The sequence below is a fragment of the Asparagus officinalis genome, chromosome 5 (genome assembly GCF_001876935.1).
Source record: "Asparagus officinalis chromosome 5, Aspof.V1, whole genome shotgun sequence".
Lineage (NCBI taxonomy): Eukaryota > Viridiplantae > Streptophyta > Magnoliopsida > Asparagales > Asparagaceae > Asparagus > Asparagus officinalis.
In genome coordinates, this window is record NC_033798.1 from 1,316,250 (window position 1) to 1,342,691 (window position 26,442).

General features: G+C 34.9%; 2 protein-coding genes across 4 annotated transcripts; one reads left to right on the forward strand and one right to left on the reverse strand.

Annotated features, from left to right (window-relative positions):
- Nucleotides 6,192-9,966, forward strand: LOC109843332 (adenylate kinase 4-like). The gene is made up of 6 exons (XM_020412264.1): nucleotides 6,192-6,382; nucleotides 7,434-7,579; nucleotides 7,658-7,777; nucleotides 7,905-8,072; nucleotides 8,303-8,392; nucleotides 9,861-9,966. The coding sequence occupies exons 1-6, from the start codon at nucleotides 6,268-6,270 to the stop codon at nucleotides 9,957-9,959; spliced, it is 738 nt and encodes a 245-aa protein (XP_020267853.1). The 5' UTR covers nucleotides 6,192-6,267; the 3' UTR covers nucleotides 9,960-9,966.
- LOC109842655 (putative amidohydrolase YtcJ) lies at nucleotides 10,886-25,381 on the reverse strand. 3 transcript variants are annotated; one of them, XM_020411499.1, is made up of 15 exons: nucleotides 25,251-25,381; nucleotides 25,017-25,171; nucleotides 24,496-24,597; nucleotides 23,926-23,998; nucleotides 19,325-19,428; nucleotides 19,118-19,241; nucleotides 17,282-17,476; nucleotides 17,029-17,114; nucleotides 15,508-15,615; nucleotides 13,844-13,939; nucleotides 13,657-13,755; nucleotides 13,451-13,525; nucleotides 12,938-13,069; nucleotides 12,734-12,849; nucleotides 10,886-11,140 (listed from the first exon to the last, which is right to left on the reverse strand). In XM_020411499.1, the coding sequence occupies exons 2-15, from the start codon at nucleotides 25,068-25,070 to the stop codon at nucleotides 10,960-10,962; spliced, it is 1,545 nt and encodes a 514-aa protein (XP_020267088.1). In that variant the 5' UTR covers nucleotides 25,071-25,171; nucleotides 25,251-25,381; the 3' UTR covers nucleotides 10,886-10,959. The 3 variants fall into 3 exon arrangements, with proteins under 3 accessions (XP_020267088.1, XP_020267089.1, XP_020267090.1); XM_020411500.1 differs by lacking the exons at nucleotides 25,017-25,171; nucleotides 25,251-25,381 and adding an exon at nucleotides 24,677-24,842 and having other exon boundaries at nucleotides 23,926-24,069; XM_020411501.1 differs by lacking the exons at nucleotides 23,926-23,998; nucleotides 24,496-24,597; nucleotides 25,017-25,171; nucleotides 25,251-25,381 and having other exon boundaries at nucleotides 19,118-19,248.

Consider the following 26,442-nt stretch of genomic DNA (forward strand, 5'->3'; position numbering starts at 1 on the left):
AAAGAGAGTTCTTTCTGAGCAATTTGTTTGAGGGTTTTGTGAGAGATTTAAAAGTTTAGTTTGAGAGATTATTTGTGAGCTTTTGAGTTATCTTGTAATCTCTATTTTGTATTCTCTTACTCTAAAGTGAAAACCCATCCCCTTTTTGCCCCGTGGACGTAGGCAGTTTGCCGAACCACGTTAAACTTTGGTGTTTGAGTTTGTTCTATTATTAGTTGATTTGTGTGCCTTCTCTCTCGGCAAATTTGTGAATCCTCAGAACACGCGCAGCCCTCCCAACAAGTTGATGTTCAACACAACAAATACTCCACAGCATAGAAATGTTAACAGAGTGGAAGAGGCAAAATAAATTGCACTTGGGGTTGTAGATAATCTCTTTGTAAAGATTGTGTTCTATATGAATTATACTTGTAGTTATTTTATCATAAACACCATCATCAATACTGTTATCATTTTAAATAGAAGGGTATCGACATTCTCAAGTAATATAGTGATGCAATAAACTAGAAAGAAGGAAACTGAGAAAATAATATTGAGTCAAATTATCTATGGAATTCTTATCCTTATCTATGAACATGAAAAATTACATTATCTTAAAGTCCCTACCACAATACCAAAACTTGGAAGCTATGGTAAGAACTGAGGGTTATAGATTTATATTCTTACAAATTAAGAAAAAGGAAAACTATGTACATAGCACCAAAATAGCCTATTCGGCCTGATTCAACCTTGAACATTTTGACTCAAGTAGTCTCTCACTAACATGTTCTTAAGTACTTCGAACCCTCTAATTTTGTTCAAGAGATAACATAACTGAAAACATAAATTCACAAAAAAATTATACTCTCAAGGTTTATACCTGCCCTTCATATCTCGAAAGTGCAGATATCTGTACCATCAATGATCTAACATTGTGTTTTTATGTCAGTTGATACCAATGTGCACCATGCTTCTGATTTATATCTGCTACACAAAGTATAAGAGATAAAACACACACACGCACGCACACGCACACGCGCGCACACACACACACAGAGAGAGAGAGAGAGAGAGAGAGAGAGAGAGAGAGAGAGAGAGAGAGAGAGAGAGAGAGAGTCTTGTCTTAGTGTAGCTATATTTCAAAGTAATATTGAGAATCTTTGAATAAAGAATGAAATCGAATAAAAACAGGTTGAACAATAAAGGCAAAACAATGGAAGATAAGAGATTTAGGGTTTGGAACCTGAACAAAATATATCATTAATCAAAGGCGTGAAGATGGTTAAATATTCTTGTATATAAGACTGGAATCCTGAGGATTGTTTTTATGATTCAACTTGATGTGCAAGTGACTATCAGTTCCAAAATGATGTACTTTTTTGGGGGAGCAAGTGTAAAGGGAGATACTAAATTCAAGATTCTTTATGAGTCACAGTCTTTGCGGATAAAGTTTGTGATGCAGTAGTGTCATCTCAATGTTTAAATTATGAGAAAATATTGTTATTATTCAGCATCTTCTGTTCAAACCCTTTCATACTTTCAGGTCACCTCCTTAGTAAAACAATCAAAATTTTAGCAAATAAACGTAAAACTGAGTAAAAAAAATTTTGTCAGGAAACTATAAACTAATTTCTTTTACAGAAACTTGCACTTTTCACTGCTTTCCTAGCAAGGACACTATTTTCGATGCAATTTTGGCATTTGTGTTTTCCTTTAATCTATCAAGGGTGGTTTTTTTTACTACAATCTACATATAACTTACCCTAATACAGAACCAATCACAACCTTCAATTTCATACATAGTTATTATTAAGTCTGTGATCAGATTAACAAAACGAGGCATCTCTTCTAAAAGCAAACAAGTAATACTTGACTACTAAACATTGTACTGATCATCCTTTCTTAATCACAGCTTAGCTCATTGATTAGCGAACTATCCAATTAGATTATATATTATACTATTAAATTAAGCTTAAATATTTACTCATTAAGGGCTTGTGGTCTCCACAGGGTTGTACACTGAAAACACATGCATGACAAGCTTCTGCTTGTGTCCACCATGCATGCATTTCTTTATACTTTCAAATAAATGCTTATAAAGACCCAAAACATAAATTTCCAGTAGTGTCTGTAGAGTGAAAGGAAAATTAGATGCATGGATTAGAAATTTAGAGTGTATCAGATAAAACCCCGAAATTAAATTGTTGTCGGAGATATTTCAATTGATGTGGCATGTATATCGATGAAATTGATTGGACTTCATCTGGTTAGTTATACTCAATGAGTTTTGATCAAATCTCCTAGTTTATGAACATACAGTGAGAGTGTGTATATAACAGGAATTATATTGTTAATTTAACTTCACAATGAACACATTGTAGTCTATATATGGAGTTGCAGATATTTCCTGTAGTAGAGATTTAACGGCAAATGAAAAGAATGGAGTTTTTTCCCCCCTCACCCCTTGTATTCTCTGCATCATTTGATCTTAGCTAGCTCTATTTTTCCTTGATAAGAAATAATACGGATGGAGAGTTCTTCAAATATGTACCTAGGAACTGTACTAAGTGAAAAATCATATGCTGTATTAGGGAAGAGTACTATAGTTATATGAATGAAACCCTTAACATTAATTTAGAACCAACTATTTACATATACTATTACGTACTCTTCTTTCCTTAAATAGTTATCCCAATTGGTGTGTAGTTCTAATAATTCTTTCAAGTGTTTTTTTAGTAAAATCTCTCTAGTTAAGTGGCTTCATGTGAAATGAACACCCCCAGTTTCCTGCTCTTTGGTTCTTTCATGTCTATGATCATAAAGAGAAATCTTCATGTTGGCAGAAATATTTAAATTTTATGCAAAACTTGATTAAAAAGGAGAATTCAATTTTAAATCAAACTTAAGTTGTATCACTATATCACTACATCATTTAGACATCACTAATATGCTAGAATCTAATAATTTACAATATCTAACTTGCAACTTCAAAATATCTGAAAAATAAGTCTTCATGGTTTTCTAATTGTGTCTTATAATCCTCTTTAAACTTAAACACTTCACAATAATGATTTACACATTTTCCCACTATCAATGTGATTGAACATTCACAAGAAATCACTAAAATATCCTTTGACTTGTTATCTATATGTATTGTTCTGAAAGCTAAACTAACTACATAAATTTGAGAAATCACAAGCTTTACGACCAACATAAATAAGAGGGCCACAAATGAAAAAGAGAGTATAGGTCACTGGAAGTCTCAGGTTCGAGTCTCGGTTACAACCTTCGTTTAAAAACAAATTTTCTCGAGCAACGAGAAGAACGTAATTAAAAATAAGGCTTTAACATTTCATATTGCACAAAGTAAACCAATATTAGATTCCCTATAAATTAGAAATGGAGGGATCTTACTCTAGGAGATTGACCTCCAAATTCCATCATGTCATCTTTCTCTCCTAATTCTTCAAATTTTGGGTGGCAATTGGAGGATATTTTGATCAATGAGCTCCGCAGTGATGAACTCTTTGCTCACTACTCCCCTAATGATCAAGACACATCAAAAACCTCCATCACAGCGTCAAACTCCATGAAGAGATCAATTCACAATGAATATGAGCGTGATCGCAGAAAGAAACTTAATAGCTTGTATTCTACTCTCCGAAATCTTCTTCCAGAGACAGATGAAAGTGTATGTATCTCAGATCCCATCAACCCCTTAATTTGTTTGTACTAAAACTAACTAGTTCATATACAGAAGAAATTGAGTATCCCCTGCACTATAGCCCGTGTACTGAAATACATACCTGAGCTACAAAAGAACATCAAAAGGATGGCAGGGAAGAAGGAAGAGATTTTATTGAGTATGTCAAAGAGGCAAAATTTTGTGATTGAGCCGACCATTTCAGCAAAATGTCTCAATAAAAAAGAGGTCATAATGCAAATATGCATCAAGAACAGAAGCGAAATGATTCCTTTGTCGAATATTGTGAAGATTTTGGAGGGCGAAGGACTCGAGCTTATGAATGCTTCAACTATTGCAAATTATGCAGATGGAATCTTCTATAGCCTCCATCTTCAGGTTAGATTTTGTCTTTAATTTGAAGTATGCATTGACATTCAAACTATAGCTATAAGTTATTTGCTAAGTTGTTGTTGTTTTTTGATGGATTTTTTATTGAACAGGCAAAAGATATCATCTGGATGGATGGAGAAAGCTATTGTGTGCATCTCATAAATGTTTTAAAAGAAGCAAGCAAGAGTTAGCTTCATGAGATATTATGCCTAGAACTACAACAGACCGTATACTGATAACTATGTGCTTATACCAATAACAACAAGAATCTGATATTTCTATGTACTGTATGGTTTTACTAATAACAAGCTTTCCCTTGATAGCTGAGTATTTGTTCTTGTTTAGTGATTGTAAGTGATATATTTTGGTAATATTTTGCATGTATTTCTTGAACTATAATGATAAGCTCTGATATTAAAGGAAAAGTTATAGAGATTCTTTGAGCTCGCCAGTTCTTAGAAGTTAAATTTGAGATCAATTGGACTTTAACAAAATATATAAGATCTAGAGAGTATTGGTAATAGGAAAAAAAAACTGTGGTGAATCTTAAGTTGGTCTCATGTCAATTTCTTTTATTTTTTTTTACTCATTCGTGTTATAGTGTGTACTAAGAAAATTAAACAAAATTTTTAATTTTTAGCTGGCACCCTGTATTTGTGTAATTTTTTGCAAACTACAACAAATTTATGAAGGGGGAATCTCTCTAAGTCAGATGTCATAAGATGTATAACTTGCTTGAAATTGTGAACAGATGAAAATTAAGTTTTATACTAAAATTAAATAGCAGTAACATGGGTTACTTAATAACATGAAGCAACTAGAGAACCTTACACAAACAAGAAAAAGAAAAAGATAATAAATATTCTGAGAATTTGAGCTGAGTTTATTTTGTTTGCATATATATCATGGACCTATTCCCATAATTCAATAATTTGCAGCTCATCAGATGAACTTAAGGCAGTAAAAAAAATTCTGTGAAAGAAGAAAGAGGATTCATTCTAGACTAGGATGAAGGTATATATTCTATTTCTGGGAAAGAAATTAACTTCCATGACAGAAAGAAAAATATTTTCTTCACATTATTAGAAGATATTCTGTGATTTATTACCTTTAATAAAGAAGTCAAGAATCAATATCAGATGTTTACATTTTTTTTATTTAGAAATTTCCTTTTACAGATGTTCTATAAGGTGTATAACTATGCATTATTACCATTTATTCGAGAATACAGAAAAATCTCCTCGTATTTTTATTTCAACCCACATTTCTAGTTACTTACATTTCTAGTTACTTGATACGTCATAGATTTGAGGCTTTGCGATGAGTATGTATTAGGGGCCTCCTTGCATTTTAACCAAAATGATGGCAAGTGAACTATAATTAGCTCATTTTGTAGTGCAAAATGTAATTACTTGAGTTCTTTAGTGATTATTATCTCATTAACAGCTCATACCAAAATGATCTCAATAGCTCTCTTAGTGGAGTAAGTAAACAATAGATCAAGTTTTATTGCATTAATAGCACATCAAAGTATAATGTCTACTCTTTAAATCATGATACGGTCTCTAAGTCCTGTAATCCAAATGATAAATGTGATACCTTAACTCTATTAATAGCCCCACATCAGTTATTCACAGACAAGGAGTATGGCAATAAACATTCATTTGATGCATCATTAACCCAATTGATTTGATCACTGGGTACTTTAGTAGGTCTCGAATTATAGTTCATAAAAGTGTTTAACCGTTATCAAAAGATAATAACATCTTGAGATCATTGGAAATGAGAGGTAGATTTGTCCAATATCAGTAATTGGGAGACAAATTTACAAGCATCACCTACCAAGTAACTAAAATGTCATTGCGAGGAAAAACTCCCAATTTAGCCATTTGTTATAAACAGTGAAAAGTTTAAGGCTCACGGGGTTTTGTAAGACAGGGAGGTTAAATGTGATTTTCTTTTTCTTTTTCCTTTTTTTTTAAAGTTTATGGGGGGTTATCTGCAAAACTCTTCATAATTCAGGGGGTTTCTGAAATTAACCCCTTATATTTAATTATACCCAAAGTCATTTCGGGTAGGGTCTGGGTCCAACCTCGTACCCGATCCACTTCCACCCCCGCTCGTAAAAATTCCGTCGTCTCTATTTGAGATTAGGGTTTGAAAAAAGATAGATCTGAAGAAAGAAGAAGAAGAAGAAAGAGGAGGAGAGAAGAATGGCGAGCAATGGAGGCGTGGATCTTGCGGATGTTCCGTCGGTGGATCTGATGACGGAGCTCCTCCGTCGGATGAAATGCCAATCCAAACCCGATAAGCGCCTCATCCTCATCGGTACACTTTTTTTTTCTTTTTTTTTTTGGGACAAGATCTGTAGGATTTGGGAATTGCCTGAAGTTATGTTTGAGTTGCTAGGGTTTTTGAATCTCTGGATTTTGAGGGTTTAGTTTGCAATTGTAACATGAGAGGATTGCCATTCTTCGTGCACTAACCTCTTAAAGGTGGTATTTTGATGATACTGTTCAACATATCGATCTGAATTTGAGCTTAATCAAGGATCACTTTGCCTGTTCTGATCACATTATTTGTTTTTCATTTCTAAACCAGTACTAGGAATCGCCAGCTGTACACGCTCAGACTAAACATTTAAAATCGAAAAAATGAAGGAAAAAATTCGTAAAGTATAAGAAAAGAGGGGATTTTTTTTTTGGTCAGTAGTTAGAATCCAATGTCATCTCTATCACACTTTTGAGTTTTTAATTTAAAATATGGGATTGGACTTAATAGGAACCACCATCTGTACACGTTGAATTTTTTAAGTCAAACATTTTAAAAGCATAGAAAATAAAATGGAAATGCAAAAAGCCCCCCTTACTATCACCTACTTGACAGTTAAGAGTTTCTGGTTGAAGTTTTGAACTACATTCAAACTCTAAGGAACCCGTTTGGTTGGATGTTGTTGCAAATCCAAATAGTTGGTAGAAAGCAACATGCTTTAAAAACAGAGAAGTTACTACTAAGTTCAAATTGGTTATTATTCCAACAATAGGAATTGAAGCATGATCTTGTAAGTACACTTGTAACTCCAACCATTCATAACCAGACACGCCCTTAGTCACCATATGCTATCATTTTCTTGCACTTAGTCCCTTACAGATAATGGGGTTAGGTCTCCTGTCTTGCTAGGCAGAAGTTGGTTATGTTAATCTGACCCATTCCGCCTGTAACATGACCTGTAGACAGAAAATTCCATTGCATGAAATGGTTGCCAATGCAGAAAATGATTATACAAGAAGGGCTAAGTTTGGTGATGGTCAACAAGGGTTTCTGCAATTAACCTAGTGGAAACATCCTTCTTCCTGTTACTGAATATTTAGTATTGCAGGTCCTCCTGGATCTGGGAAGGGTACACAGTCACCCATTATAAAGGACGAGTATTGTTTGTGCCATTTGGCAACTGGAGATATGTTAAGAGCTGCTGTTGCTGCTAAGACTCCTTTAGGGGTTAAAGCTAAAGAGGCCATGGATAAGGTGCTTAGTTTGATGTTGCAGTTGCTTGTGCTAAGATTTAGTCTGAACTGCTTTTGTTTTCCTTCATTTTCTTTTTAGGGAGAGCTTGTGTCTGATGACTTGGTTGTTGGAATAATCGATGAAGCTATGAAAAAACCCTCATGTCAAAAGGGTTTCATCCTTGACGGATTCCCACGGACAGTTGTTCAAGCCGAAAAGGTTATAACATTCTCTCTTTCATAATGCTAAATTTGTACAGATGATAGATGTTGTATATGTTGAAATACGTCTTGAATTGCTTTCTGCATCTAGTTTTTATTTAATAGTTTGTCATTCCTGGTCACAGCTAGATGACATGTTGCAGAAGAAGGGTGTAAAGGTTGACAAGGTGCTCAACTTTGCAATTGATGATACCATCTTGGAAGAGAGAATCACTGGTCGTTGGATCCATCTGCCTAGCGGGCGGAGTTACCATTCAAAATTTGCACCACCAAAGATTCCTGAAATTGATGATGTAAGTGAAGGAAGTTCATTACTGCTTCTGGTTGACGTTGTTTGTTTTTGTTAACTCTTTTTATGCTCCTTGTTTTTGTGTAACTGAAGCTGTACCAATTTACATAGCCACCTTCTTTGTATAAGCATGAGCTAGATGCTTCTATGATTTTAATGGTCCTGGGGAAACTAATATGCTACCCTTTCATTGCTTACTTCTCTTTCTTATATACTTCATTTTCTCTTTTATAGGTTACTGGAGAGCCCCTGATCCAAAGGAAAGATGACACAGCTGCTGTTCTTAAATCAAGGCTAGAGGCTTTCCACAGGCAAACAGAACCTGTATGCTGCTTCCTTTTTCCACTTAACTAGATTTGTGACTATTATATCCATTCTCACTGCTTCTAACTGCAACGAAATTCTTTTCAACAGATGGGAGTCTACTTTTCCATTCATTAATTGTGTCTTTTTCCATACTGTTCAATACATCCTGTGCAACTGACCTCCCATATCCTTGACACGAATTATGTCTATAATTCCTTTATTTAGGCAGACATAAGAACCTTTGCTTGTTGTTGTCAGTTTCATGCTAGTTGTTAGTGTGCTCTGCTTTCTTCCATTTTTATCCTTAAACTTCTCGCCACCACCTGTCCTCTAAGATATTAGTTCTTTTAGTAGATGCTTAAATGGGCTCTACTTTTCCTTTTGTTACATGGTTTGCTTTTCTTACTGTTCAATACATCCCATACGCGGACCTCCCATTTCTTTTGACAGACACTTCTATGTTTCTTGTTTTCAGACAGATATAAGCACTTTTGCTTATTATTTTTATTAGTTCTCTGGTAGTTGTTTTCATGCTCCCATCCTGCTTTCTTACACTTTTGTCCTTAAACTTCTTGCCACCACATGCCCTCTAAGACTCAAGTGGATTTTCATCATTTTAACTTCCCCCCTTTATTTTTTTGTGCTCAAAATCTTTTTAATCCTCGTTATTCAGGTCAACACAGTATCTTTGCTGTTTTGTACTTGAAAATTTATGCGAGTCAGAATCCTGAAATGTTGAGGAAGTATTACAGGCAGAAGAAACCTAATCTTAAAATCCATAAGGGGTTTACTCGAGATGTTTAATATCACTTTTTTTTTGTTGTTCACACAAGTATTTTCATGCAAGAACATCTTAGACTTTGGTTGGTTGTAGTTGAATCCAACTACAATGCAAAATTTCAAATCAAAAGATAGATAGTCTACTTGCAGTCAATGAAAACACAAATTCAAAAGCGTACAAAAAGGTAATAGCCAACATCAACAGGTATGTACACTCAAAATGGAAGAGAAAAAAAAGGAACCTGTCAATGAAAACACATTTAAAAAAACAACCCAACCAAGAAATACAAGACTACTAAACCCACTTAATAAATAATTGGAAGACAATTTCAACATTAGATCCAAATTCGCACCCTCTGTTGTAATACCAACATGATGTAGAAATAAAAACTGGATATTGACATTGACATTGACATTTGGTTTGCCAACAAGTCTATGGTCCATGACTTCCGGGTGAAGTGGTACTTAGCAGTATGCAATCTTTGTGGGACAGCATTATTCAAGCCAATTAACGATATAAATAATTAAAAGGGAAATAAAAAAGTCTAGTGAGACTTCCACTGAGCTCCTGGCATGTTACATATCTTCATAGCATAGGATACTCTGGGCATATATCCAATTACTCCACTTTGTTACATACTTATATCTGAGAGTCCCTCAAATATCGTTTGCATGATATGATTATTGTATTGCTTTGCCATTGCAGGTCATTGATTACTATACCAAGAAGGGCATTGTGGCAGAGCTTCATGCTGAGAAACCCCCTAAAGAGGTTACTGCTGAGGTTCAAAAAGCTCTTTCATGATGATCAGGAGTTTAATGTAAACTTAATTTATTAGAAAAGACTGTTGGGCCTGGATGTCATTGTGTCAGATTTGTTTACTTGTTCATCTTAAGGTTGAAAGAACTTGTTAGAGTCTAGGTGTTACTTTCATGGTTTTGGTCATAATAATTTTTTTTTTTACTAAATCATGCGAAAGGTAGGTTACAGCGAGCTGCTATTTTCTATCTTCTGAAAGTTTCCTTTTGTTTGGGTGCTTGTTGATTGTTAAGCTAAATCTTGTTGAATATTTTAATTTTCCCTCCTTTTGTGCTGGGGCGTAGGTGCTCGTATTTGTTGATTATGATAAAATAGGATGTGTTGTTGAGGAAAAATTTCTGCACTGCATTTTTTGAGATTGTATTCTTTTCCTTACGAATGCAAAATATAGTATTTGCACTGCACATATATTGTATGAAAATTGCACGTTGGCATCATTTAAGTGCAAATAAGCTTAGGATAATCCACACCTCTACACTATACTGGTTATGAATGATTGCATACCTGTAGTCTCTTGAGTCTTATGAAATATCTACTATCATATCATTTCCATGTACTATGTATCACACTCATTCTCACGGTTTGTTCCAGATTGAATAGCATGAACCTGCAGCGCTACAAGTCTAAAGGATGCAACAACTTAATCGAAAATACTAACAAGTTCACAGTAATCATAAATTACAGAAGCGCACAAAATTGGATAGACAATAGCAACAGAAAAAGATCTCTTTACAAAAGCGACTCCAAGAAAAGGTTATTTGCCCTGCCATGGATATCTAACACAACTAAAGTCATAAATTCAAGGGAATTTTTTTTTTAGATTTTGAGCTGCAGTATTTCTCTTTATAATATGGAAAAACAAGATGCAACATAATATAGTCATCAATACTACAGGATAGTATAATTATGTATAGTACAACAATCTATACATCTGTGTACAATGAATACATATATCAATCAAACCATCTTGAAACGCATTGAGATTTCATGGGTAAGCCAGAACACCACTCACATAAGTGGCCTCGACAGTTCTTCTTGTTACGTCTTGTTCTGCAAATTCATTCCATGAAGTAGCATCCAGTACTATGAAATCCGCGTATTTTCCTGGGGATAGACTGCCGAGTTCGTGATCAAGGAAGCAAGCATACGCAGCTGATGTAGTATGCCTGCCATATTTGAACCAAACTTGTTAAGTTGTTTGCAGCAATAGATAAAAAGATTATTATATGGAAAATAATAATAATAATAATATTTATGGTTAGTTGTAGATGTGTGCATGTACTTTAACGGTACAACTACTTATACGCCCTAAACTGTTAGGTTACATTACAATAAATTACCCATTGTCTTAATGTCAACTGAAAAAAACACACCAAATTACTCTCCAAATAAGGGCGAAAAAAGAATGTCCCGAGTTTAGGGGGCCTAAGTGCCTAATAAAATAGTTTATGAAGCATTAGAAGTGTATAGTAAATTAAACCTAATATTCAGTCCACAGTAGAAAACTACAGTTGCTTGAGCTTTTAGAATGAGATATCACACGGTTTTTTTTTAAAAAAGACCTTTTTTGCTAAATAATTAGCAAAACAGACCGTTTTGCTAATTCTTTAGCAAAAACGATCTCTTTTTGGCCAACAGACCAAAAAGAGGTCGGTTTTGCTAAACTGGGTGTTCGAAACATACGGGACTACTAGTCTCGTATGTTTAATCGTCATTAATCTCCTACTAAATCACCCCAAAATCTACGGGACTAGTAGTCCCGTAGACTCTGGTTCGGCACAAACATCATCGCCACCTGCAACAACTGCACCATCTCCTCCTCAATATTCTGAAACCTCATCAATTCAACATCGAACACCTCCGTCGTCCACTCCTCCCTCACCACCGACTACACCCATCTCGGCAAATCGATCCCTTCCTCCCCCAATGAGGCCTGGTTCGGGTCCTTACCGGTCAATAGCTCTAGCAACACAAGACCGAAGCTGTAGATGTCGAACTTGAGGGTCGGTCGACGGGTTTCGAGGACCTCTGGGGCACGGTATCCGGCGACGCTGTTGGGAGGGGAGGAGGTGGAGAAGAGAGGGTAGAGGGCGAAGTCGGAGAGGGCGGTGGAGTCGGGATCGGAGCGGAGGAGGATGTTGGATGATTTGATGTTGTCGTGGATTGTGCGGGAAGTCGGAGGTGGCATCCTCGTCGCCTCGCTGGCGCCTGCGATTTCTAGGGTTTGAACTTCCCATTGAGAGAGAGGGAGAGAGGGTTTATGGTTTGTTTGATGAGGAAAGGAAAGGGGAGGAGGCGGTGGGAACTTCCTGGGGAAGATTGATTACTCCCTCTCTTGTTTATTAATTGGGAGATGTTGTCGTGGATTGTGCAGGCGGATGAGATTTAGTAGAATCTACGGGACTACTAGTCCCATTTGGGGTGATTTAGTAGGAGATTAATGGGGACTAAACATACGGGACTAGTAATCTCGTATGTTTCGAACACCCGGTTTAGCAAAACCGACCTCGGTCGTTTTTGCTAATAATTAGCAAAACGGTCTATTTTGCTAATTATTTAGCAAAAAAGGTCTTTTTCCAAAAAAAAAACCCCGATATCACACTAGCATCAAGATATTTTCTCGTAATACTAGAAACTTTACCAGAACAGGCACTGTCAGATCACAGATGTCTGTATATATTGTGCAATTCTTCGAATCAGTAAAATCATAAAGAAAATTTATCATGTTGAGAAGCATTATAAGCTATTTGAAAGCTTACGCATTTAGAGCATCAAGCAAGCCAACACGCTCAGTTGGAATCCAGGCAGTTTCCCATCCCGGTGGCACTCTGGTAATTGCAGTTTGGATCGATCTTAATGGATTGATATCTGCAACCTTTTAAAACAGTTGCTGGTTATGATGATGATAATTAATCATCTATAATAATTTAAAAAACGAGTAATTTAAATAATGTAATACTCACTGGCCAATCAGAGCCAAAACTCAAATGTGCCTTCCCAGCCAAGAGAGATTGAAATAAATATGACCCCTTTTGAGCTCTAGCAATGCCAATCTTCTTCTCAGCAGAGCCAGCATCATCTAATAGGTGATCAGGCTGCCAATAAACCACAAGCATGTGAGTTGTTTATAGCAACAAGGACATTCACATAGAACAAAAACTTCACACAAGTTCAGAAATTTGTGCTATTTATTTTCTAAAGAAACACAAAGGTCCCATTGCGTGATCTTAAACAAAAGCCTTCTAAGGTGGCAACAAAAATCAGTGAAGCAAGGTTCAGCTGATCATAGCTCTAGTAACTTACAATTGAGTTTACGAAGATCTTGGAGATCTTAGTTACTAATGGACCTATATATAAAATTGCAATATCAATGTCCTGCAGTTAACTTTTACTTCATAGTGACACATTATGGACATGAATCATTTGACCATAATAACAGAATGAGAAAAAAAAACAACCTGGGTAGTCAAATTTACCTGTACTGAAGCAATGACCCCTTGCTGACCAAAACGGATTATTGATCCTGGCATCAGATGCTGTGCATGTTCTACCTGTGATACCATTTCTCTTTAGTAATAGAAGTACTATTTCAAGTATACATTCTTACATAAAAGAGTGTCTCCATTAGAACCTCTTGTATTTTAATGCAATAAGAAATTTCAGAAAGGATACATAATATTACCCTGAACCTGCGATCTCTAACTCCATTAGAAGATGCAACTGTATCAAACAAATCTAGCACTACGTCGTTTGCTTTATCTCCTATTGCATGAATTGCAACCTGAATAATATTATCATAAGTTTGTAATGGTGGGCAAGATTTTTAGCTAATAGAAAAGAGAAGAAATACATTTTATATAAGATATTACCTGAAGTCCAGATCTATCTGATGCTAGTGTTGCATTGAGAAGCCAGTCAAAATCAGTCACTCTCAAACCATAATTGTGAGGGTCGTCTTCATAAGGCTGCAGTTGGTCATCAGAAAGAAGGATTTCTGTCAGTCCTATATGAATCTTAAATATCAAACATATATGAAGTTAGATAAGAAAAATGTGAAACTATAGGTAGAGTGAAAACAGTTTCATGGGCTCTCCAACGATGTATATGAAAACCAAATATAAAGAGAATGTGTCATGTTTGAAGGAGTAAAGATCAACTTATTTGATTAGTATAACTGGCACAATGGTTACTGGGTTACCACCTTATTCTATTGAAATGAAGAAAAGAAACATTTCATGTCAGAATAATTTTAGCACAACAGTTCCATGGACATCCATTTAGTGTAAGCAATGGAAGCCAGGTCTAACATTTGACAGTATTAACTCTCATAGATGACTCATAGTGAAAACAAGAAACATTTAGCATGGAGACTTTTATCGTGAAACCAACCTGTGCTGAAAATGTCAATGCATGTGCCAAACATCCTCGGGCATGTGGTCTCAAATACGTTTCATTCATAAACAAATTATTCACAATGCATGTATAAATATGTATTTGCTTCTACTTATACACCGAAGACTAGACTTTAGAGGGAAAAGACTGCCAAAACATAAAGTTTTAAAAAACAATAGTAAGTTTAATAATATCTTCTTTACAGGGATCTTATGAATTCAATTGCTCGTTTAAATTCAATGCAAGCTAGTTATGACTTCAAGAAATCATCATCTGTACAACGGACATTATTTTTCCCTGTGAAGAAGAATAAAAATATTCTAATAATTCACAAGTTGTGTAAGAGTTGGAGAATCAGGCATTCGCCTATAGTTTTCATCACCTTCTTCAAGGTTAAAGGTTTGAGTCTCCTTTATTGGCACTGCACAACACCTGAACCAATGGCCACTGTGGTGATAGTTTACTGACATGGAGATAGCCGGTAAATCTCCTCATAATTAATCACGAACAAAAGCCTCTTTTATTTCATACATAAACATATCAAAGATTAATGTAAACCAACTTCCTTACTTTACATGAATCACAAATGGCAGCACAAATATACAAATATATATACCATTGTCAATTGATGAAGTCAAACTAAAAAATCATTAAAAAGAAAATACTATCATAGTATCATCTATGAGCTAGATTAGAATTTACATGTGACATAAATATAAGAACTTAGTATGTGATGGTAATTCCAGTTTAACAAAATTTTAATCTTTATCATGTTTGTGAAAAATGATTTGAGACAAGTTAGTGTATTGTAATCTTTTTTTGTTAAATCTATTACTAGTGAAATCAACGAATTCATGCAAACAATATATTAGGTAAAGAGAAATTGAGCTGATATTTTGCTTTTAGCAGAATCAAGACAACTATGGGTTTTTTTGGTTTTCAAGTATCTGTTTGATCTTGATAGCATGTTACTTTCCATCGATAACTTAAAAATACAGATTTAAGACTACACCACAATAAATACATTCAGAAAAAAAATATTAAAAGTTTAACAATATACCATAGAATTGAACTAAGACACATTGTTTCAATATACAATAGAAATGAACTGAGATACATTCTTTTCTAAGGATTATATCACCTCATGGAAGAGTGCACTGTTGGAACCCAAGGACCCATCAGCAAAAGCTTTGACACCACCCAAATAAATCCACTGACTTAAGGATGATCCTTTCTTTTCACGAAATTCCTAAAATATTTAATAATTTGAAGAAAAAGTATTATAAAGATATGTAGGTGTTGAGGAATGCAACAAAACAAATCACAGTTACAATACAACTCATCATCAGAAAATTCATCAGAAAATAAAGGTTTTTTTTCCCTAGAACCCAGCTTTAAAATAGGGTAACTATATAGAGACCACCTTTGAATGTCAATTCATACATAAACACCTTAAAGTAAGCCTGTGTTGCAATCAACCACCTCCCAGTCGAATTTCACTAGAAACCCAAAAATACCCTTTAAAAACTTAAATTAAAGGTATGTGACTCATTTTGTTATTGTTTAGGCCTTGTTAGGATACAAGTTGTGTATCTTGAGGGTGAATATTTTAAGCTTATTTTTTTTCTTTGCGAAAATCTGACTGGAAGGTGGTTGCTTGCAACACAAACCCACTTCACAGATGGTTTATATAAAATGAAATTCAAAGGTGATTTCTGTATAATTACCCTATTTTAAGGTGGTTTCTAAAAAAACCCTAAAATAAAGCACATTGACTACAGGTAATATTACATTTTATCTTTATAGAACAAGAACCTATAAAGGAACTAACTACACACATATATGTATTGGTAAACAACATCTGCACTGGTAGCAAGAGTTAATTAGTCATTACTATGTACCTTATTTAAGGAGGTTGATTTCTGTTGTCAAAACTTTCATGGAGCATTGTGTTATATAGCGGAAGCCATTTTAATGGAAAAGATCTGCAGACGATTCTAATAAGCTTAACCGGAGCTTGTACATGTAATTTTGAAAGAAATATATTGGCATTCAAGAAGGAATAATGCAAATGCTATGTGAAAGCTACTTTCCATTAAATGAAAAATAACTAACACAAGGCACTTTGAATATAAGTTTTTTTAATGTTTCCTGTTTTAACAAATAGGAGCTCAGGTTATAACTCAGTTTATCAAATACGATCTGCAAAAGGTAGAACTTAATAAAGTTGGTTCTATTCTTTAGCGCAAATGCCTTAATATGAACTTAAAACATCTATGATATTTATCTGGAATCTGGATACTTGGTTTCTTACGGCATAAAATTTAAACACAATTGACAGCCAATAAGGGATAATTCAAATGCTACCTGAAAGTTACTTTCCATTAAACGAACAATAACTAACTCAATGCACTTCAAACATAGTTTTTTTATCCTGTTTTAACACATAGCAGTTCAGATTGGAACGCTGTTTATCAAATACGATCTGCCAAAATGTAGAAGTTAAACATTTAAACTAAGTTCTGTTTCGTAACTTTCGCATTAAATGATTTCGATATGAACTTAAAATATCTAAGATATTTATCCGGACACATTGTTTCTTAAAACATGAAACTTAAACACCATACTACAGCTAACTGAAGGTTTTTCATCATGAACTTACAGCTAGACGAGACCATGACTGCATTGGAAAGAATAAGCACACTCGGATCAGCATTTTACCAGCGGAATCAGCCCACATATAAACATCTGGAAAATAGTGATATTACATGTCGGCAAAGAGACAAAAGGCATAAACAAATGTTAGATATATATTAAACAATTGATTACCAATAATACATTGAATAACAGAAGTAATAAAAGATTATCAATAGTACATCGAAATAATAACTTCAAGAAGCAATGATAACTTGAACCTGAAAGATCTTGCCAAGGATGATCTACTGGTGTACCAGGAATATATCTTCCTACATCAACTACTGTTGTCACTCCCTTCTTCAGTGCATATTTGCTCGCCTTTAACAGTGCATTTCTCCTCTCACTAACTGAGACCTCAGGAATCACATCAAGTACAAGTTTCATCGCTGAATCAACCAGCACTCCAGTAGGTTCTACAAAGATGATGAAAACAATGAGCCAGGAAAATCACCAAAAGAGATTACAAAACTACACATTGGATCAACCCGACTCTGAAAGTGTCATGTTGCTCCAACGTGCACTTTCATATAAGTGCATTAGAATAAGTAAACAGTAAAAGCTTTTGTTTTATTTATAAATTACGAGCAAGCAAATGCATGTCCAGTTTCCCATTTTGTATGCCAGCCCTTTTGCAGGTACGGCTATAAAACAACCTAGATTCATAATGGTGCATTTACTGAAATATTGTAACCTATGTTGCACAAGTACGAGTGGGGGCATGAACACGGGTGCGGATACGGGACACAGCAAATTTGTAAAATGTAGGATACGGTGACATGACTATATGTATGTGTGTGTGCATATATATACATATATGTATATATATAGGGTTGGGTTACAATACACCTAGGGTGTAACAAACTTAGTTACACCCACCTGTAAAAGTACATGTTTGAGCGTCGATATTAACGATCAACACCGTTCATTATGATCTATGCATCCAAAACTTCATGGAGATCGAAAATGTCGCATAGATAAGATATTTCTAGTTTATACATCTAGTGTCCTAGACCTTCATGGAGATCGAAAATGTCACATAGATAAGATATTTCTAGTTTATACATCTAGTGTCCTAGAAATGAATGGTTTGTAACGATCTAAAATGCCTGAATTGCTTGAATTATAGGATAGAAAATCCCAAGACACATGATATTTGATCCACACTCATTGATCTACATGTCATCAAATGAGTGTGGATCAAATATCATGTGTATTGGGATTTTCTATCCTATAATTCAAGCAACTCAAAATAGTGGGCATTTTAGATCGTTACAAACCATTCATTTTTAGGTCACTAGATGTATAAACTAAACATATCTTATCTATGTGACATTTTCGATCTCCATGAAGTTTTGGATACATAGATCATAATGAACGGTGTTGATCGTTAATATCGACACTCAAACATGTGCTTTTACCCATTCACATGTTATGAGAACTAAAATCCCTATAACATTTTTATGTTTCTTATTGAACAGATTATAAATTAAAACACTGCTCGTTCTTGAACTAGATACTCAATTGATCCTTTAAAATCATACTTTGGTATATTCTCAATTAAAACATGTATTATGTAATTGAGTACAAGACTGAATAAATGTACGTATATATTCAAAAAGTGTCCAAGGAGTGTCAGCCATGGACACGGATACGAAAAGTATCAGATGCAGATATAGGAGCCCAGATGCAATGTCCACATAGCTTAGATTATAACTGCCATATTTACAGCTAAAATTGAAATCTAATCATTTGATTAAACATGCAAGATACAAAAAACAGCTTCATGCATGTTTAAGTGCTGGTGCAACATAACTTTCTAAAAAGTAACCTTGTACAATACTTACTGAGAAATAAACCTTGTCATGTAACTAAGTTAAGCCTAAAAAATACAATGCTTGGGTATCTATTTATATTAATAATATATTTAAATATGCTAACATTAAATTACTGGAATGTCTAACTCTAACAATGACAATAAGCATCTACCGTATACTCATCTCAAATCAATTATGAAAATAAGTGTACTCAAGTTTCGGGACTGCTTAGAAATTCACCTCCATCCATAGTTCTTAGAATGGAGCCACCAACTGGATCTTTTGTAATATTAGTGATTCCAGCAATCTTCAGTGCTAGTGAATTGGCAACTCCCATATGACCATCCATACGAGATAACCAAACCTGCATGCTAAAAATATCCCTGTTCAAACTTACACACAACTTCTTAAGACTAATTTATACAAGATTACAGTATGACTTAATACAGGGTTGTCATGTGTAATCTCATCTATCCAAGAAGCACTAGGTAAAGCTCCCCAAATATCATTGTTCCATCCATGACCTAATACCCATTCACCAGGAGTTTTATCTGCCATTGATATAAATTCAAGTAAGCTCCCACTACAAGATAAAAATGAACATAGAATATGAGAAAGCATTGGCAGATTGCTAAACAGGACAACTATTCTTGACAGACAAACATGCCTCCGATATATAAATAAGATGATAAAAATCAAATCAGAACTTGGTGAATCTAATCAGCTTTCCAGTTGTTATTCCATCTTAATTGAGGGAAGAACTCAATTAAAAACAACATTAAGAGTAAACATTTCAAATTTGCAATGCTTTATGTGATTCGAAATTGAAATTATCAAACTGCATTGCCGAAGTACAACAGAAGTATTGAAATATAACAGGCTGAAACTACACCATGAACAGGGTCAAAAATGGGAAGTGGAATGAAAAATAACAGGCTGAAACTACACCATGAACATTTTACTTGAATAAAATCTGCAGAACTGTAAAATTAGACATTAATTACCAACATCGGAAAATGACACAAAAACACTACAACAAAAGAAAACTTCACCCAAATCGGATTAGAAGAAGACCACTAATAAGAAAGGTAAATCTAAAGAATTATTTTTTATGTTTAGGAGTGCCAACAGGGATCCAATTGTCTAGTGATCTTCCTGGATGAGATTCATATTTTGGGTTTGGATCCTTAAAATTGTACCACAAATCTGAATTGAATAAATTATTAGATCCTTCAGAGGATTCTAGTTTTGCTGATAGACTTGGATCAGCAAGTAGATTCTAGTCTCTTGGTGTGTTTGGATCAGGAAGTGAATTACACATACTATTAATGATCTGCTAGTGGATCTTGTTGTAATAAGTAATAACCCTAATTTTCTGTTGATAACAAATATAGTGGAATATAAATTATTTGAGCAACTATTAAAGATATTGAGTTAGTTTTATTTAGTTTGTAACTATTATTTATTTGAGGGTTCTTATGTATATATTAATAGTAAACATAATAGCATGAGCAATTACAGATTAACAAAGGGGGATAGTTGCAAATTAAACCTTAAATATAGGAAATCCTACCCATTTAATCCTTAAATATAGGAAATCCTACCCATTTAAACCTTAAATATAGGAAATCCTATCCTACATAATCTTCTCTCACTGCCTCTATATCTGTTTCTCACGTACTCTTCTCTGAAACAAGCAATGTCAGGTGAAAAAGAAAACCTAGGGCGTTAAAGGCAGACGAGGTGTTTGGGTCGAGAACATTGATCAAGGTATAATTCTATCTTAGATTAATATGAATGTGATGTTTTAATTTTAATATCGTTTGAGGGATTTGGCTTTCAAACCAAATCTTTGACCAGAGATAGCATGGTTTCAAGCTTGTTCCATGAGCGAAGCTAGCTTGGTTTGGAATATCCTTTGAAAACTACCAAGAGGTGCAGCATGTTTCTGCAACTTTAATTCTAAACTTTGTTTTATTTCTTCTCCAATGTATATGACTCCCAGATCTTGTCCATTTGTAGGACGTTCCACAAAACAAAGCTGCAGACCAAATAGTTTATATACTAAGTTAGATGGAGTGATATAATTGTTTGAGTACCAGTCTGGTAGCTTTTAATATATTTCTTTGTATAGCAATTCTATGATAGTGTTATACTAGTATTAATAATTAATTAGGTTTATTCTTTAGGGGCTCCTAGTGACTCTGAGGAGGCATTGTGAATGGTATTCTGACTATTGCTTGATCTCCAATAAGTGATGAATTTACGAATTACGTGTTGTGTATTTTTATCTAAAAGTTTATCATATGTATATGTGAAGATTTTCTATGATTAAGTACATCGTCCTTATATGATTTTACTCAAGTAACAACTTTTGGTTTGATCGTGTTTTGTGATGACACAAATATTCAGTTCATTTCTTTGATGATGATCGTGTGCTCTCCATACAGTATCAGGTTGAGATGCATATGTGGCTTGATTCTCGCTATTGGCTTACCTTTGGCATTTTGTTTTATAAAGTATTTAGTTATATGAACTTTGTTCATTTATTGAAAACATCTGCTTCTCAATGTTAATATATAACGGTATATGCAGGAGAAATTAGTAAATCACGGTGGACTCAATGTGCCTCTATGAGGTTTTTATTTAGCAATATGAGCCTAAAGTTGGGTCTCACCATCCCAGAACCATGGGCTTAATAATCATGGGGTTTACCAAGTCAACCAAAGTATGAATTGTTGACTGCATTGAGACATGGTTAGATTACTTTTCCAATTGCGTGAAATATTATTTTTTACTCGTGGCACCAAGAATGGTAGAATAATTTATTGGCGATAATTCTCTTGTATATAGACCTGTTTACATTACTTTTGACTTATGATGGTTCATATATTTAGTTTTTGAAAAACCAGTGAATAATATATAGACTCATCCATTTGTTGAATTGTGAAGTCACTGTGTTTATTTCACCTTTTTCAAAGACTCGGGATTGGGTGGAGTTGATGATTTCCAAATCCTTGGGAGGCAGTAAGGAATAAATTGCGGATTCTTTTATTTTTAAGGTGAAGGATAACAAATTTCGTTAGATGAATTTGGGACGAATTTGTAAGAATGAGAATGTATCTTTTAGGTTGAATATTATTTCAAGTTGAGGCCCATTTATTTATCTCATTTAGTTTGATTAATATTGACTTTTGGATTATTGAGGATAATTGTTGAGGAATTTGATGATGAGATAAATTTGTTGGTTATTTGATAAAAGTATATCTTTGTAGTATTTTTGCTAGCAGGTTTAGTCTGGCTCCAATGTTCTCGAGGAAATTGGGGCCGTGACAATGATCTGACCAATAATCTGACACATTCTCACCCCTACCAGTATCTAAAACAGGGACACCCATAGCTTCCAAAACCCATATCCTCAACTGGGGAAAAGAAACAAAGTGGAAAATGTACCAAGTAGTAGATATAGGGTTGGGAGTCGTGAAAGGCTTTTAAATGTACTGGAAGGGTAACCAAGAAGCTTTGGATGGATTCCAGAGTCATCTTGAAGGAGTGCCCATCCACATATGCTTCTAAAGATGCATCTATATGTTCTCATTTTATTTTTGCAATAATAAGTAACTTTAGGGACCATATTTATGTATTTTCCATTCGCTTGAAGTTCCCAATTATCATTATTTATCATCTTTTAACAGGATTTAGTTATAAACTAATTTGTTCAGATAATTATACAAATAAGAAATAGTTTGCAGTTTAAAAGAATTTGCAGTTCAAATTTGTGGCTAACAAATACCAAATCGTTTGCAGTTTAACAGAATTTGCAGTAAAAATTGTGGCTAGTTACAATCTAAAGTTGGCATACACTTCAGAATGAGAGTATGATACTTAAGCTAACTACATGTATCTCTAGCAAACAGCACGCTAAGGCAGGCATAGAGAAACTGGCCAGCATAGAGTTTTAAATTAGTTAAGGTCAAGTGTGAATCTCTAGTCGAGAGGATACAATTATAGTTCATACGTTGCCTATTCAGACTAATCTATTCCTCCATAACAAAGGAAGTATCCAAGATTCACTATTCATGCCACAATAAATGCCACAGTAAATTACTGTAGCGTTATTACTATAACACACGGTATGTAATATTTCCAAAAATATTCCTGTAGTGCAGCGAGGTGCTGTAGCGTTTTCAAAAACTATTACTGTGGTGTAACGAGATACCGTAACATTTTCAAAAAATGTTACTGTAGCAGAGGCGAGATACTGTAGCATAACAAAAAAATGCAGTTATAGCCCATTGTTACTGTAGCATGAAAAAAGGGGACGCCGTGCTTTGCACGGGGTGCACACTAGTTAATATAACACGATGACTTTCAAAAAGATTATCCATTTTAGCACTAATCTCTCCAAGCACACTTGCCTATAAAATTTTACCAAGAAAAAGGGATTTTTCAATTCACTGTTCACGTGCATCGTTATATACTACCTTTATTATCCTTTGCATTCCCCGAGGAAAGAGATATTAAGATGCATGCATTAGCATTTAACAACCACCACCAAAGTATGTGGTATTACAGTCAAAGATACGACAACTAAAGACCCTCAGGAGCACGCTCAAATAACACTATTCTACTGCATACATAAGATCTTGGCATTTTTACATCAAACATACACTTTGGTTTTTAATCCTGGTTCCTCACTCAGAAGCCTGATTGTGATTTACTATCGAGGTTACTGGAGTCATCATACGTATAAAGGGAACTTTTCTAGTAAAGAAAATGAGTGGGAATGTTTGCATTTAACATTGGTAGGAACGACGACAACCAATATTAGTTCCATCTTCCAAAAAAATTGGATGTGTATATCCATATGAGCTGCGGCGATGAAGGCACCACATGATTTATGGATAACTGAAAGTCTGAAATAACTATTTTCATGAAAGCACTGTCAATAAATTTTGATCAAATAAGGTGTTTCGGAAACTAAAAACAAATGGGAAATGATTGACAAAGTTGTCTTTATATTAGAAGTATTAAATGATAAAGCAAACCTCTAACAGCTTCTTTGACTTTCTGTACAAAATCTTCTTGGCTTTTGACATCTCGAAGTTCCACTCGCCCCATCTGAACTTTCAGTTAGCAATTTAGAGCCCCATAATGCAAAGTAAACATATTCATAGGTAGTATTTAGTTTCCTGCATATTTAACTTGATCTAAGAACAGGAAAAGTATAGTTGCAGACTTGCAGTACAAGTCTACAGCAAATACATGAATAACATCCATTTACCAGGGGAACACAATGAAAACCATTCAGAGAGCTAATGAAATCACAGAAAATAAGCAAAAAGATGACGAAATACCAAGAACTTTAACATGCAATTCTGATTATTAGGATATGCTGGAATAAGATATGTTTTACCAAAAAATTTCGAACAGTCTATCAAAGAGCTTAAATTTCAAGCATATACAGCTTTGTTCCGACACAAAATGAGAGACGTAATACTTCTTTTACATGGAAACAAAAAGCCCGGCATGAAAACTACAATAGCATGGTGCCTGTAATCGCTATAGATGATAACCAGGTAAAAGGCTCGCGATGAATATAAACGACATAATACTACCTGCAATCCACCAGCTATTAAATGCACATGCGAATCGATAAACCCTGGCACCACAACTTTCCCCTGAAGATCTAACTTTTCAGTTCCCTGGCCTATGAGCTCCTGCATTTGAAGACATGAAACAAATTACTCACAAGAATTTAAAACACAAGTTAGATGAGGGAAATCCCACACAACGAACCTAATGAACAAATATTTCCAAGAAGAACATAAAGTAGAAGAAATCATTAGATGAAAGGTCTCAGTTTTGTGAACTTGCATCTCTCCTCAAGTTTCATTACTTTGAAAGAATTATTTCACGAAACTAAAAAGTCCTTGCAGAATTCGAAATATAGATTCCATATTGCAGGTCAACCATTTTGTTGGTAAGTCAGCGTCCACCATCAGCTTCATGACTGAATTCAACACTATCCATAAATATTCACGTTTTAACACTGGAAAGATCAGCTCCAATTTCAAACCACCCCAAAAAACTATTTCAATCAACCCCAAAAAAAAACCTTAATATCCAAAACAAACACCTGAACTGAAGAAAAATTCCCAACACGAAGAATTCGGCCGCCACGGATCGCCATGGCTTCAGCAAAGGGAAAGTCAGCGTCGCTGGTGTATATAGTAGCATTCACCACTACAAGGTCAGCTGAAACCCTAGAGCTCCTACTACTCAAAATGCTCCCTGCAGTTGAAAAGAAACAATCTTTAGCCCCAATGAAAGGAAAAAAAAGTAGGGCAAGTTCGCTCTTTTCCAGGATTACATGAGGGGTTCAAGAGGATAGCCAGTAGGGCGGCGGCCCGCCGCTGAGAAGAAAAAGAGAAGATTTTTCGCCATCGCCGGCGGCAGCAAAAATTTGCTTCTCCTTTTATGGAATATATTTAGATTCCGATTCTCCCTGTTAACAAAGGTACCAATGGAAAAGGACAAAGAAGGACAAGACAATGGGACAAAAAATGCTTATTAACATCATCACTTGCATCATTAACTAGCAACTGCTAGTATTTAGGACAAATTTTTGAAAACAACCTCTTTTACAATAATATTAGCTAAATCGACCCTATTCAAAAAATATGAGCAAAATCGATCGTATGTAGCCCACGTCCGGCGAAAATGGTCGATTTTGTAGGAGGGGAATTTTCTAAGTATACGAGACCAATAATCCTATGTATTTGGTGGATGTTAACCATGTGATTAGCAGCTGTCAAGAATTTCACAGGACTAGTAGTCCCATGAAATTCCTAGCCAGCTCGCGGACTTTCTGCTTAAAACACAGGACTGCTAGTCCCGTGTTTTAAGCAGATAGTTTGGCGGCTGGCTGCCCATGACTTGCACGGGACTACTAGTCCGTGCAAGTGTTGGGCAACCATTGGCCAAAATTGAAATGCACGGAACTAGTAGTCCCATGCATTTCATAGGCATTGCTCGTGCACATTTCTGCGCACGTTTATTTCCTGTCAAAATATTACAAAAATCTCCACTTTTATGCTTTTCATGTATAAATCTAAAAACCATCTCATATCGATACGTATCGTAATAAATCTAAAAAATTCCCACTACAGATCACACCACAAACTCATTTACAAATCCAAAAACCATCTCACATCGATACATATCGTAATATACACATTCTCATCACCACAAACTCATTTACAAATCCAAAAACCATCTCACATCGATACATATCGTAATATACACATTCTCATCACACCACACATTGAAATTTCAAGTAATGGTCACTCACATCGATACATATCGTAATATACACATTCTCATCACACCACACATTGAAATTTCAAGTAATGGTCACATACTACCTTAGTACATATTGGAATAAACCCAAGACACAAATAACATACTCTGACGCCCCCGGGTTCACACAATGCTACAGTCCAATGTGAAACCAAGGATGTCAAACCTGTCATGCACCTACACTGTGCAATAACATGTTTCAC

What these genes read in the sequence shown, in the direction of transcription:
- LOC109843332 (XM_020412264.1), top strand. Translation starts at nt 6,268, where the DNA reads ATGGCGAGCAATGGAGGCGTGGATCTTGCGGATGTTCCGTCGGTGGAT. An exon ending in CTAAAGAGGCCATGGATAAG is followed by an intron (nt 7,580 to 7,657) that starts GTGCTTAGTTTG and finishes TTTTCTTTTTAG; the next exon opens with GGAGAGCTTGTGTCTGATGA. An exon ending in CAGTTGTTCAAGCCGAAAAG is followed by an intron (nt 7,778 to 7,904) that starts GTTATAACATTC and finishes TCCTGGTCACAG; the next exon opens with CTAGATGACATGTTGCAGAA.
- LOC109842655 (XM_020411499.1), bottom strand. Translation starts at nt 25,070, where the DNA reads ATGGCGATCCGTGGCGGCCGAATTCTTCGTGTTGGGAATTTTTCTTCA. An exon ending in AGTCATGGTCTCGTCTAGCT is followed by an intron (nt 15,616 to 17,028) that starts GTAAGTTCATGA and finishes TAAATATTTTAG; the next exon opens with GAATTTCGTGAAAAGAAAGG. An exon ending in ACAGTGCACTCTTCCATGAG is followed by an intron (nt 13,940 to 15,507) that starts GTGATATAATCC and finishes GACCAACTGCAG; the next exon opens with CCTTATGAAGACGACCCTCA.